General features: G+C 53.2%; 1 protein-coding gene across 3 annotated transcripts in view; it reads right to left on the bottom strand.

Moving 5' to 3' along the window:
* Positions 1–416: 416 nt before the first annotated feature.
* RASSF5 (Ras association domain family member 5) overlaps positions 417–13,199 on the bottom strand; it is a 28,751-nt gene continuing 15,968 nt past the window's right edge. For all 3 annotated transcript variants that reach the window (XM_053998227.1, XM_053998229.1, XM_053998228.1), the window contains 4 exons: positions 5,725–5,838; positions 4,581–4,878; positions 4,131–4,246; positions 417–3,547 (listed from right to left, as the gene is read on the bottom strand). In XM_053998227.1, coding sequence (XP_053854202.1) covers positions 3,395–3,547; positions 4,131–4,246; positions 4,581–4,878; positions 5,725–5,838 — 681 coding nt within the window. In that variant the 3' untranslated portion in view covers positions 417–3,394. The remainder of the gene's footprint in view (positions 3,548–4,130; positions 4,247–4,580; positions 4,879–5,724; positions 5,839–13,199) is intronic.

Below are 13,199 nucleotides of genomic sequence, written 5' to 3' on the forward strand. Positions count from 1 at the left end.
AAAATACATTCCAGCACAATCCTGGGACAGTGCAGTGTGTTCTGCCATTGAGTAAAACCCACTCTGGCTTAGATTTTATCCTTTTAAACATTTCCAGGTATTGAAATCAGACATTTCAGCACTGAGAATTAACTGTATTAGCTGGACTTCTGTAGTTTATATTATTTTTTAAATATAAAAATACACTTTAATGTATGACATGAGCTGTAATTTATCACAGATAACAGTTCTGTCAGCCCCAGCTAAAAGATTAAATTAATGGAACACTTTGGCCAGGACTTACAGGGGTGGATGTTCTTTAGCTCTTTAATGGGTTAGGAAATTTAAATTCACTTCTAGGAAGGATTCCTGTATTTCCCTTTAGACAAATCCATTGAAGTTTCATAGGAGGGCACCAGAAAAAGAAAGTCAAGAGATTTCTTTAATTACTGACAGTTTATTATCATTGTCTCTTACACTGTCTGCATATGAACAAATAGTTCCAGAACCTTCAAAAAAAGCTGAGAGTGAGACATTTTGTAAAAATGCCATAGAATCACTAGGGAGTAGTAAAAATAAATTACAGCATTGCAAAAATGCATTTCACTTTGCCATAGAAGCTCTACTATTCCATCCTATACACATTATTTTACATGTTTTACAGTAGCCATGGAAAATAAACTCACACAACTTAGGCGGGACAATTGCTAACCAAAGGCACTGCCAACAGGATTTGCGCTTAAAGAAGGGGCAAATACTTCTAAAAACAGCTCAACTGACCCATGAGAATTTGAGTTTCAGCACACACAACTCTTCAAATGCCCCTCATATTGGGGGAAAAAAAAAAAACCCAAAGAAACGAGCCCTGCTGGTGGCAGGAGGTTTTCAGCAGCATCCACAGTGATTGCATACGAAGCCATGCCTTCTACAAACTGTCAAAGACATGCTGGGGCCAGGAAGGGAGAGGGGACACTCACCAAAACAAACAAACAAAAAAAATAAAGGAAACCTGCACAACTTTTAGCCAGAAAGAAAAGGGATTTCAAACCAAGCGTTTGGCTCTTTGCTCTAAGAGCCACTGGCAGTTTTTACAGCGCTCTTCCCCACGGTGGAACTGAAGTATTTATACGGTGCTGTCAAGGCTCAAAGCACCAGATAAACGGCATTTAAATGACTCCACAAGTGAACAGTGGAGTGCTAAGTCTGCTTGTAGCTGGACAAACAGCCCCAGAGCGCGGCAAGGGCGGCTCTGTGGCTGCCAGCAGTTGTTAAAGGTCGTTGGGTGTAGAGTACAGTACAGCTGGAGGCTCCTCTGCACCAGAGCCCTGCGAGCAAACCTTCGCTGCTGACCAGAACAGGAGCTGCCACCGAGCTTGGCAGAAAGTGGCTTTCACGCCAGCTGAGGGCTCCAAGTGATGCAGTTACTCTCATAAGGTTTAGAAACAAACATACTCAAAATCTGGAAAAAAAAAAAAAAAAAAATCCCAAGCAGTCACCTTCCAGAAAGAAACAAACCAGTTCCTCATCCCTCCCCGGACACAAGGGCCTTGTCACACCAGTGCTGTGGGGACAGGAGGGACAAGGCCTCTGCACAGCTTCCTCCTTAGCCTGAATGCAAAGTTTTCACACTTAAGGGAAAAAAAAGGCACTGAGGTAAATTTGAGACTCCTCCCCGTTCCGTAACAACCCGCTGCCTCCCCTCCCAGGGGCTCAGGTGGGATCCTGAGCTCCAAGGGCCAGCTGTTCACAGAGCCCACACAAACCCCTGGCCCTGCTCCATCCCAATCCAGCAGCGACATTCCCTGGGCTGTGAACAGAGGGAGGGCTGGCCCTGGCTGTGTGCAGGGACATTCCCTGGGCTGTGAACAGAGGGAGGGCTGGCCCTGGCTGTGTGCAGGGACATTCCCTGGGCTGTGAACAGAGGGAGGGCTGGCCCTGGCTGTGTGCAGGGACATTCCCTGGGCTGTGAACAGAGGGAGGGCTGGCCCTGGCTGTGTGCAGGGACATTCCCTGGGCTGTGAACAGAGGGAGGGCTGGCCCTGGCTGTGTGCAGCGTGCTCGGTACGGAGCACTGAGGGTAAACGTGGGGCCCGTCCTCTCCCCCGGGATCCCTGGAGCATTCCCAGCCCGGCAGCGATCCCTGCACAGCCTCAGCACCACGGAGCGAGGGCAGGGAGCCAGCCTGCAGCTCAAGGACTTTGCTGAGGGATGCTCAGCATGGCGTGGTGGGAGCCCTGAGACAGGCAGAGAGAGACTTGCTGTCCTCTCCTGGCTCCACGAAGAGAGCAAATCCTGGGAAGCTTCCTGGACGTGCAGGACAGCACCAGTTGGGAGTGGGGAGGGAGAACAGGGACAGCAGGCTGGGACAGCACTGCGAGGAGCAGGAGCAGGAGGAAGCACAGGTGAGGTGAGCAGAAGGCATCCAAGGACAGTAATTCCCTTACTTGGTGCCACCTCCACACCCCAGCCCTGGATGGGGCTCCTCTCCCTCCGGGCCAGGCGCGTTCACAGCTCAAAATCTGATTTGTGAAGGGGTTTTGAGCTTTCCTGGGTTCCTCTGATGGACACGTATTGCTAAACCCTCAACACTGAACCCTCAGCCTGTGCCCCAACCATCACCTTTACACTTTTCAAACAGAATTTCTGGAAACATAGGTCCCAATTCCTACAGAGTAGAGAACTGGTGGAACACTGGCTAACTTGGCTAAGCATCAGGGACAGTTACTGTAATTCAGCTCTTTCCAAAATTAGAAGTCAAATAGAATCAAAATTAATTATTTTCCTGGGAATTACTATTACCAAGTTGCAATAATATTTACTAACAGACTGTTGGGGTGTTGCAGCTGCCTTGGTGTCCTAACCTGGCATTTCCCTGGCTGCCTGAGCCCTGAACGAGTCCAGGGCTTGGCTAGAGCTGCAACACCCACGTGGTTTGGTGCAACAACCTCCTCCCCTTTTCCTGCTGTTTCCTGTGCTCCTTACGAAACCAGAACTGGGTCACGAGGGCACTGTGGGCCACAGCACCTCCAAACAGGAACAAGCAGCTCGCTGGGAGGAGCAGGAACAGCAAGAGCTGCCCTGCTCCAAACCTCAGCCAGCAGATGGGTCCTGTCAGGTGTCACACCAAGAGTTTTCCACGCAGCCTCTCCAGCGGATGGCACGGCTGGAAAGCCAACCAGCAGCAGTGTTTGCTTTGTTGAAGCTGTTTTAAAAACAGGCTTCCTGTTCTTGGACTGGCTCTGGTCCTGGGAGAAGAGGTTTCAGAAGAAGAAAATGCAATAGGATCATTTTAGGGGTGCTGGGAGCCAGTCCTTATGGAAGGTTGAAGAGGGAAAATGACTACTAAGGTGTCCTGAGAAGTCTTTTCATTAAAAACAGTCTCTAGCTTAGTCTGATGCCCAGTGCCTCCTGAAGGTTATCCAGGTTTGCCTCTGGCCTCTTTCAGGGTCTGCTGCAGTCTCTGTTTGAACCTCTCGTACTTCCTGTGCACCTGCTGGATTTTGTCCTTCTCCTCTTTGTCCAGGATCATCAGGAAGTTCTGCAGCTCGGGGATGGAGAAGGCGTCCCACTGCAAAACCAGCAGAGAGGCAAAGTGAGCACACACCTGCTGGGCTTTGTGGGTTCTTACCTCTGAATCTGTGAGGAGGAGCAATAAAATACATTTAAATGTATCTGATCTCCAGGGATTTAACCTCGTGTGGTGGGAGGGATGGGATAAGGGGCTGTGGCATGAAGGACCATCCCAATCCTCCCACCCCACACGGGAAGCAGAATCCTGCAGGATGCAGCAGCTCCCAGCATTTGCTTCACTGTGGTGGGGAGCAAGATTTCAACCAAAAACTGACTGTGAATTTATCATCTGAGTGTCCCTGGCTTTTACTTAAATTAGTGGATTACTTATAACAGTACTCAGCTAATCTAATTAGTGAGGATTAACCCTGGGGCGGCACTGCCGGGTTCCATAAACAGATTATGGAGCGGCCATCAAAACTGGCCTCAGCATTTTCACAGCTCAAGTTTGAATTGTTTTAAAAACCCACATCATTGAGGAGCAATAAAAGACCTCTTAGAGGGAAACAGCCCTTTTTTTTTGCTGCCTCTGCCACGTGCTCCACATTCGTGTGAAACCCAAGGAAAAGTCACCAACGTACCTCAACTTCCCCCGTTTCGTTTTCCTTCAGCACAAAGCTCAGCACATCGGTGTCAGGGCCTGCCAGCAGCCGCAGGTACAGGGGGTACTCGGTGAGAGGGAGCTTCTGGAAGAGCACTGCAAGGACAGCAGACACCCCCAGTGAGATCAGGGCTGCCAGGGCACAGGGAAGCTCAGGGGATCAGCTGGAGCATGGAAAAGGATGCTCAGGATCACAGGGCTGTCTCTTATCATAGATTCACAACAATCCCTGTAAGGTTTCAGGTGGTTTCAGCCCCTTCTGAAATCATAATTCCCTGTAAACCTAAGCAGCATCACCTCCTGTGGGGGTCTGGCCATTGATTCACCTGGATTTAGGCTTTGCCTGCCTCACACCCCAGCGAGTCCTACAGGACACCAACCAGAAGCCAAACTCAGCACCCCAGGCAGAGCTGCCAGGCCCTGAACTCACCTTGCCCATCTTTCCTCATCTCCTTGAAAAGTGCAAACTTCTGGGGGTTATCCACCACCATGAACTTCTTCAGGAGCCCCTGGATCACCTCGCTCACCGTGGTGGTGCTGCTGATGTGCAGCTGCTTGATGGCATCCAGGGGCAGGTAGAAGGAGGTCCTCTTGTCTGTCATCTCGGCCAGGTTCACCTCCTTGAGGGCATCGTAGATGGACTGGGGCCGGATCCCGGCGGGCACCGTCACGGGGCGCCGCAGCTTCAGGTGCACCTTGATGAACCCCGTGTAGGTCCCGTCGTCGTTCTGGGGCAAAGCACACAGGGGTCAGGCTCCAGGCAGCTTTTCCAGCTCCTTTTCCACCACAAGAGGCTGGTCTGCAGCGTGGGGTGACAGCAGGAGCTGCCCCCGCTCCGGGACTTCCAGCGTTTCTCATTAATCATGGCAAAAATACCCAGTAATTTCGGGACAGTCGCTGCTGATTTTCTCTTGGTAGTGACTCATCCCTTCCTCTCGCCTGTGGGATCTTGTTTTATTTCAAACCAGCCCTGCTACGAGGCAGTTATGGAAATTCCATTGCATGGAATTTGTAGTTGCACTTAGTATGGATTTGAAAGCCCTGGTTCAGCAGGATGTCCCAGACTTATGTTTTATACCCCATTTAAGGGATTCTCACATCTCCATGTAACAATTAATCCCTGGACATCAGCTGATCCCACCACAGGTCTCTTACCCCACCCTCAGCTCCACAAAAATGCAGGAATCAGAAGAGCCTGGCTCTGCACAGTGCACCCAGCAAGCCTGGCAGTGGTGAGGGCAGAGCTTCTCCCTCTAGAAAGGTTTTGTGTTCCTAAAGCCCCTTCCAACAGCTCACAGCCCCGGTTCCACTGTGACTCATCCCCACGGGGGCTCATCCATCTGGGACAAGGCTTTGTGGCAACTCCTTGCCAGAGATCAGTGCCAGCAGGAAGGGACGGAGGCAGGGAAGGGTTACCTGGAGTGGCAGTGACCCTGGGAAGCCCAGCAGGAGGAAAAGCAGCTTGCCAGCCACCCTCACCCCAGTGACACCTTCCCCACAGGCTGGCCTCGTGCAGAGCCCACAGGAACCAGCACCAGTCTCTGTGTGTGAGGGGAAACCATCCCAGTACGTACCAGTTTCATCAGCAGGCAGTTGGTGACCTTTGCATTGTACTTTTCAATCTTTTGTTTGATCTCCTGGACGGTTGGAGGCTCAGGTTTTTCTTCTTCTACCGTTTGTGTCACATTCTGCAATCAGAAGAGTGGGGCTTTAGCTGCTTTGTGTGTTGGGTAATGCTCCATCTGTTCAGCTCCTGAAAGCAGGAAGGGATCCTGCTCAGATCCTGAGCACTGATGACGCAGGTGGGGACAGTCCCGAATGTGCAGGGTGCCACATCCCAGCCCCAAACCACCTCTGACACCAGTGACAGGCAGTGGAGGGCAACACAAAATGCACCACTTGGTGGCACGGAGCAGGAAAGCATCCCAGTACAAATCCAACCTTTAAAACCCACTTTCAAAGCAAAGCCACCTGCACCTGAGAGCATCTATTTCTTTTTTGCAATGCAAGAAAAAAAAAATCCCACCCTATTTCCAGTATTCACAGCTCTGACTCCCCAGAACCCAAGCAGCTTCCAGTGGGTTCACCCAGGCACAACCTGGAGATGAATCTCTCACTGCTCTTGTCCAAAGCTTGGGAAATTACAGCTCAGAGCAATAAAAGCACACGAGCAGCAGGCTGGCTGTGTGACTGATAATAAATCAGGCACTGCAGGACCAGTCCAGGCATCCCAGCCCGTGTCAGGAACTGCTCAGTGTCTGCCTGGGCTCCCCCAGGGGGGGACAGAGGCTGCTGTTCACCCAGGTTTGGGGGAATTTCCTCCAAAACCAACAGATCTGACCTGTAGGTGGGCTCTACCTGAAGGCCAGCCATGGAAATGTCACTAATGAATAATCACAGAACCACTAAAGTCAGAAATGATCTCTGAGATCGAGTCCAGCTGTCAACACAGCACCATTAACCATGTCCCCAGGTGTCACATCCACGGCCTTTTGAACGCTTCCAGGGATGGTGATTCCACCTTTTCCCCCTTTCACAAAGAAGTTTTCACTCCTATCCAGTCCAACCTCCCCTGGCTCCCCTCCAGCCAGGAGGGCAGGTCTCCTCTACAGCACTGCCTGCTTTATCTGCTCAATCTGCAGCAAACAAGCCTCTGTGTGTCTTGGGCAATGCTCATCGGGCTGGATCTCCCTGCTCAGAGCTCTGCTGCCTTCCCAGAACTCACCACCTTCCCTGGGAATGCATTTTGCCCAGATTTTATGTGGGCTTGCTCAGAAGTCGGCATTAGCAGGGAGCAGAAAGCGTGAAGGGATGTGCCATCAAGGCTGGGAAGGCTCAGAATGAAAACTGTAACCTCTGAGAAGGAAAAAAAAAGGGAGAAAAAAGGCAGCTTGGGGAGCAGAGCTTGTCTCTTCCCAGGCAGCCCCAGAGCACACAGGACAAGGACGCAGCAAGCTGTAAATAAGCCAATATTGCCCAAGGCTACCCATGGTATTTCTTTCAGGAGGAGAATCAAGCAGAGGACAAACCGAAACCCTGCTTGCAATCTGGCAAGGCAGCTGCAGCGCTGGGACTGGGCAGCCCTGGATTCATTGAGGCCATTCCCCAGTGACAGCTCAGGATTTCTCCATTTCCACCCCAGAGCAGCAAACAGCTCGAGACCTCTGGGACCCCTCCCCCATGGAGCAGGCACCCAGGGGACAGCAGTGACATTGGGGTGCAGCCTCCTTGGACACTCCAAGAGAGGGAGGGGGGCTTTAAACAGGGGCATGGAGTGACAGGACAAGGGGTGATGGCTTTGAACCAAAAGAGAGGAGATTTACATGAGATATCGGGAAGAAATCCTTCCCCGGGGGGGTGGGCAGGCCCTGGCACAGGGTGCCCAGAGCAGCTGTGGCTGCCCCTGGATCCCTGGCAGTGCCCAAGGCCAGGCTGGAGCACCCTGGGACAGTGGAAGATGCCCCTGCCCACTGCAGGGGTGGGACTGGATGAGGTTCCCTCCCCCTAAGCATTTTAGGTTCCTTCCAACCCAAAGCATTCTCTGACAATAAAAGCAGAGCTTGCCTGGGTTACTTGAGAACTGCACATAAATATTCCTTTATCAGAACTCCCCAGTCTGTCAGAGTCCTTTGGCTCACGCTGCACCAAGTCTTGGCCACACACAGGTGCTGGACTGGCAGGGGAGTCTTTAAAAATCATCTTTAGAAACCATGCCAAGGGTTGAGATTTTGAAAGTAGCATGATGGAAAAGGAAAAAAAAAAAAAAAAAAGAAAAACAACAAAAGAACCACATCCCTTCCCTATAAGTTAACAGAAGATAAACTCTCAGAAACCATGCACTTCCTCATGTCACCCATGTCACAGCACTGAGACAGGCACAGCTGTGCTGCCCCTCACCAGGGCTGGCCCCACCCCAGCCACGCAGTGAGGGAGGGCAGGGGACCCCCGGGACTGTCCCCTCCTGCACACAGAGAGTTGGAGCTGCAGAGCTGAGGGCACCACAACATCATCCATGGCACAAACACAGCCCAGCACAGAGAGAGTCCATCCATCCATCCATCATCCATCCATCCATCCATCCATCCATCCATCCATCCATCCATCCATCCATCCATCCCTCCATCCATCCATCCATCCATCCATCCATCCATCCATCCATCCATCCCTCCATCCCTCCATGGAAAAGCAAACCCAGCACTCTGCCTGTCCCTGTCACTGCAGTTTGCCTCTCCCTGGGAGGGCAGGTCCCTCCCCTGGTGTGACATGGTGACATTCCCAGCCGAGGGACAGTGCCAGCAATTAAGAGCCTGGGAGCAGCTGGGTTTCCATGGAGGAACACGGCACAGCAGGGCAGCAGGAGCCCCAGGGCCTCACAGCAGGCACACAACACATGAGGAGGATTTTGGCTTCCAAGAAACCCAAAGCACTCCCAGCAGGAGGGGGCCTGGCTCAGGAGCACGTCACTGATGTCACACGGTGTCACACAATGTCACTGATGTCATTGCACACTCCAGCACTGCCAGCTGTGGGTCCTGCCTTCCCCACACTGGGCAGCTCAGGGGTACCTGCAGCCTGCCCAGCCCCCTGCCAGCTCCCCTTCCTCCCACTCCAGGGAAAGAAAGTTTTGATAATTTCTTTCATGCATCCACCCCAGCATGGGCACAGTGACAGGACAGTGTCCTGCTGAAACCCGGGGACACACAGTGAAATCATGGGAGAAAAATGAAGGCAAACTCCAGCCAGCTGTCCCAGAGGATCCAGAGTGGGGCCACCGCAGCTCCAGGAGCTGTTTAGGGATGGGAGAGCCCATAAGGGCACTGGGGATCCAAGGGCTCAACCTTTTACCTCTTCTTGCCACTCAAGTGATGCTCAGACCAGGCAACACCACGAGCAAGAACCACCCATCCATCCCAACCCTGCACACATAAATATTCTGCTTTTCTGCTTCCAGACCCAAACCAGCCCAGCAGCACCAGTCCTGTGGTGCAGGAGCCCTGGGAAGAGCAGCCACAGCCTGGGAAGAGAAGCCCTGCTCCTCCTGCAGTGCATGACCAGATCAGCCACTTCTTGCTCCTCACAAATCAACCCCAACCTCCGGTTGTGCAAAGTTTCTGGTGCAGAATCTGCAATTCTGCCTAAAGGAAGAAAAACAGAAGCTTTTAACCATAAACCGTTGCCACATTTCCTGTTGTACAGGGGCAGGATGAAACGAGCTGGTAACAAAACCTCATCTCTGATCTGCACCTCAGCCCTGCTGGGCCTGCAGCTCTCCTGCATGGAAAACAGGCATGGGCCAGCTCAGGCAGCCTCGGGGACCACCTGGGCAGTGCCTCAGCACAGGACACCGGTGTGGCAGCCAGAAGATGGGCACAGACACTGGTGTGGCAGCCAGAGGGACGGGCATGGGACATTGGTGTGGCAGCTTGAGGGATGGGCACAGACACTGGTGTGGCAGCCAGAGGATGGGCACAGGACATTGGTGTGGCAGCCAGAGGGACGGGCATGGGACATTGGTGTGGCAGCCAGAAGATGGGCACAGACACTGGTGTGGCAGCCAGAAGATGGGCACAGACACTGGTGTGGCAGCCAGAAGATGGGCACAGACACTGGTGTGGCAGCCAGAGGGACGGGCATGGGACATCGGTGTGGCAGCCAGAGGGACAGGCACAAGACATTGGTGTGGCAGCCAGAAGATGGGCACAGGACATCGATGTGGCAGCAGAGGATGGGCACAGGACATCAGTGTGGCAGCCAGAGGGACGGGCACAGGACATTGGTGTGGCAGCTTGAGGGATGGGCACAGGACATTGGTGTGGCAGCCAGAGGGACAGGCACAGGACATCAGTGTGGCAGGCAGAAGATGGGCACAGGACATTGGTGTGGCAGCCAGAAGATGGGCACAGGACATTGGTGTGGCAGCTTGAGGGATGGGCACAGGACATTGGTGTGGCAGCCAGAGGGACAGGCACAGGACATCAGTGTGGCAGGCAGAAGAACGGGCACATTCCCAGTGCCACCCTCCTGTGTGACCAGCAGGAAAACCACGGGCAGCCCGGGGCTGCCAGGAGGGCTCCCTGCCTGCCCCATGGCAATCCTGCACACAGCTCTTGAACAGAAGTGAAACACGCTGGCAGCTCGCTGGCCTCGCCCAGACTCGGCAGGTGGAGGGTTGGCCAGCCCTGGGACACTGCCATGAGCCAGCTGGCGGGCAGGGGTGGCTGCAGTGACACAGGGACACTCAGGCTGCCAGGACAGTCTGGACACGGGGATTTGGGACATCCAGAGCAGTGCAGGACCCGCCTGTGCCCTCCCCCTGCCCTCCACAGCCCACACTGCTGCTCAGCTGTAAGAAATCCCGATTGTAAGGAATGACGGAGCCGCAGCTGGCACTTGGGCTAATGCTCCACGGGACAAAGGCTGCCCGCACGAAGGCAGGACCGGGACCGTGGCACACAAAGCCCACGGCCCGGGGCTGGGCAGCGTTCTCCACCCGGCCCCCTCTGTGCAAGCCAGCACTCAGCTAATGAGCTGTAAACTCCTGCCAGGCTTTTATGGACAACCCCGCGGCCATCGAGCTGATGGTGACAGCTCCCAAAGGGATTCTAAGCCAAGAGAGGCAACAAGGAAAGCTCCTGTGACAGATATTGTCATTTACAATGGATGCCAGGAGAAACACACCCCACATTCAAAGAGCACCCTCCCTACAGCCTCTCACCTTCTCAAGTCAACTCCCAACTTAAAAACCTTTTAAAAGCAGCCGAGGCAGCAGGTTTTGGGAATAACATCTCCAGGTGGGACCCAGGAACTGTCCCACCACAGCCCCACCACAGGAGCTGCTGTATGGTCACAGCCTGGAGGAGCAGAAGCTCAGGAACTGTGGGAAAGCAGCAGAGGCAGAAAGTCTGAGTGTGGTGGACACTCCCTGGAGCCCCAGGGCCACCTCCCTGGAGCCCCAGGGCCACCATCCCTGCAGTCCCAGGGCCACCATCCCTGCCCCTCACTCCCAGCCAGTTCTCCTCCTGAGCTCTCTCATTAATGAATTTGAAGAGCAGAGCTCTGGGGATGGATCTGGCCCAGCATCACCACATTCTTGGCACTCTGATCTCAGGCAGGAGTGGCCAAGTCCTCCCTGGTGAGCTCGGGCTCAGCTCCATCCCCGTTTCCATCAGCCAGGCTGGGACAACTCGCATTCCCAAACCCACGGCCCAGGCTCTCCCTTTGGCTCCTTGTTCAGACTGCAGGAGCATTTCAGAGACCTCCTCTGAAGGGATTTTATGAGCTGGGCCACCAATCCTCAATTTTTCTGCTCACTAAGGAAATATTTGTCTTAAAACAGCAGAAAACAAAGCCTGGAGAAGCACATCTGAGTGTCCCTGGCTGTGGAGCTGCAACTCAGATCAGCATCACCTGTGACCACAAACACAGCCCAGCACAAAGGACTGGAAATAAATGTGAATGCTCCAGATTTGAGTCAGAAATGTGAGAACCAACAGCTCAGATCTGTAAATCCAGCTGCAGCAGAGAGTGGTGGCAGCTCAGGGACACTGGGGACAGGGCTGTCACCAGAGCTGGGACATCTCTGCTCTCACAGAGCTCTCCATCCCTGCACAACACCCAACACTTCCCCTTCAACACCCACCCCCAGGGCTCACAGCACTAAACTGGGAAAGGATCCACTGCTCCAGCACAGACAGGCAGGGGCGAGAATCATAGAAGAGATCTGGACCAAAAAAAGAACCCAAGAAACCTTAAATACCCCCAACATTTCCCTCCCTTTGAGAAATTCAGATGAGGTGCTGTGGTTTACTTTGGGGTTCAGAGGAAAAGGCAGCAGACAGGAGAGCAGGGGAGAGGGATGGCTGCTGCATTTCAGAGAGGTTAGAGCAAGTGAAGACGGGCTCAGTGTTTTGATTGCCATGGAGATTTCACTTAGAAACCGATTTTCCTGCCACATCTCAGCTCAGCACTGAGAGCTGACAAGGTCCTCACAGGGAGCTGCATCTCAGGGGGGTCCAGGCTGGAGCTCCTCTGCATTGCAGCAGGCTGGCCATGCCCAGGCTGCCCACCCAGCCCCAGCTGGTTCCCTGCACCCCACAAACCTGCCCTGAGCACCAGCCAGCTCTGGGATTATGGGGCAAGGCTGGGTTCATCCAGCCTTGCTTGGGTTCTGCCCCTCCTGTGCTTCCCATCCCTGGACATTCCCTTGCCCCCTTCCCTCTCACTCATCAGCCACTGATGCAGGACTCCAAGAGCAATTTTGCAGAGTTTTAAGCAATCAGGCTTCAGGCAGAAGCCACTGAAGCCATTCAGCTGGAGAGGCCCAAAAATGCAAAGTAATGGATCTCCAGGGATGAGGTCACATCTGAGATCTAAACCAGCTCTTTGCTAATGAAGAGTGATTTTGCTGATGGTTCTGAAAATAAAAAGGAATTACAGCATTCCTAGAAAGAGGCTCTTCAGACTAATATGGTAGTTTCAATCAGAAAAATGGTTTCTGTAATCCTAAAATCCAATCCCACTCCAGTAAGTGCCATGCAGTGGCCTGTGTGTCCCCTCCTACCCACCCACACCTCCTTTCGTCCCCAGAGATGTTTCCTGTGTCTTTCAGGACCTGTATCCCTAAGTTATCCATATTTATCTTCCTCCTGCCCAGAGCAGGCCCTGCCCTGCTGCCAGCCCTGCCCTGGGCTCAGGAATCACTCCTGGGCACCCCAGGATGGACAATCAGCACCACTCCCAAACACATCCACCAGCATAACTCACTCTGGGGTCTCAGCTGATGTTTTCACCCTGTGGCCAGGAGCAGGTGGTGAAAAAGAGAGCTGTTGTCACACACAGCTCTTGCAGGACTGGAAATGTTCCACATTCAATAATTACCACTTTAATAAGGTGTCAAGTTAAAAAGAGAGGACAGGGACTGAATCAAAATCCAAGAGAGATGTCAACCACCTCCTCAGTGTCCACCACCACCTCTTCCTCCTGCATGACCTGCACCACCACCAACCCCAAACAAGCCATGAACCCTCCCAGAATCTTCCTCCACCAAGGC

The sequence above is a fragment of the Vidua macroura genome, chromosome 24 (assembly GCF_024509145.1).
Source record: "Vidua macroura isolate BioBank_ID:100142 chromosome 24, ASM2450914v1, whole genome shotgun sequence".
In the NCBI taxonomy this organism is placed as follows: Eukaryota; Metazoa; Chordata; class Aves; order Passeriformes; family Viduidae; genus Vidua; species Vidua macroura.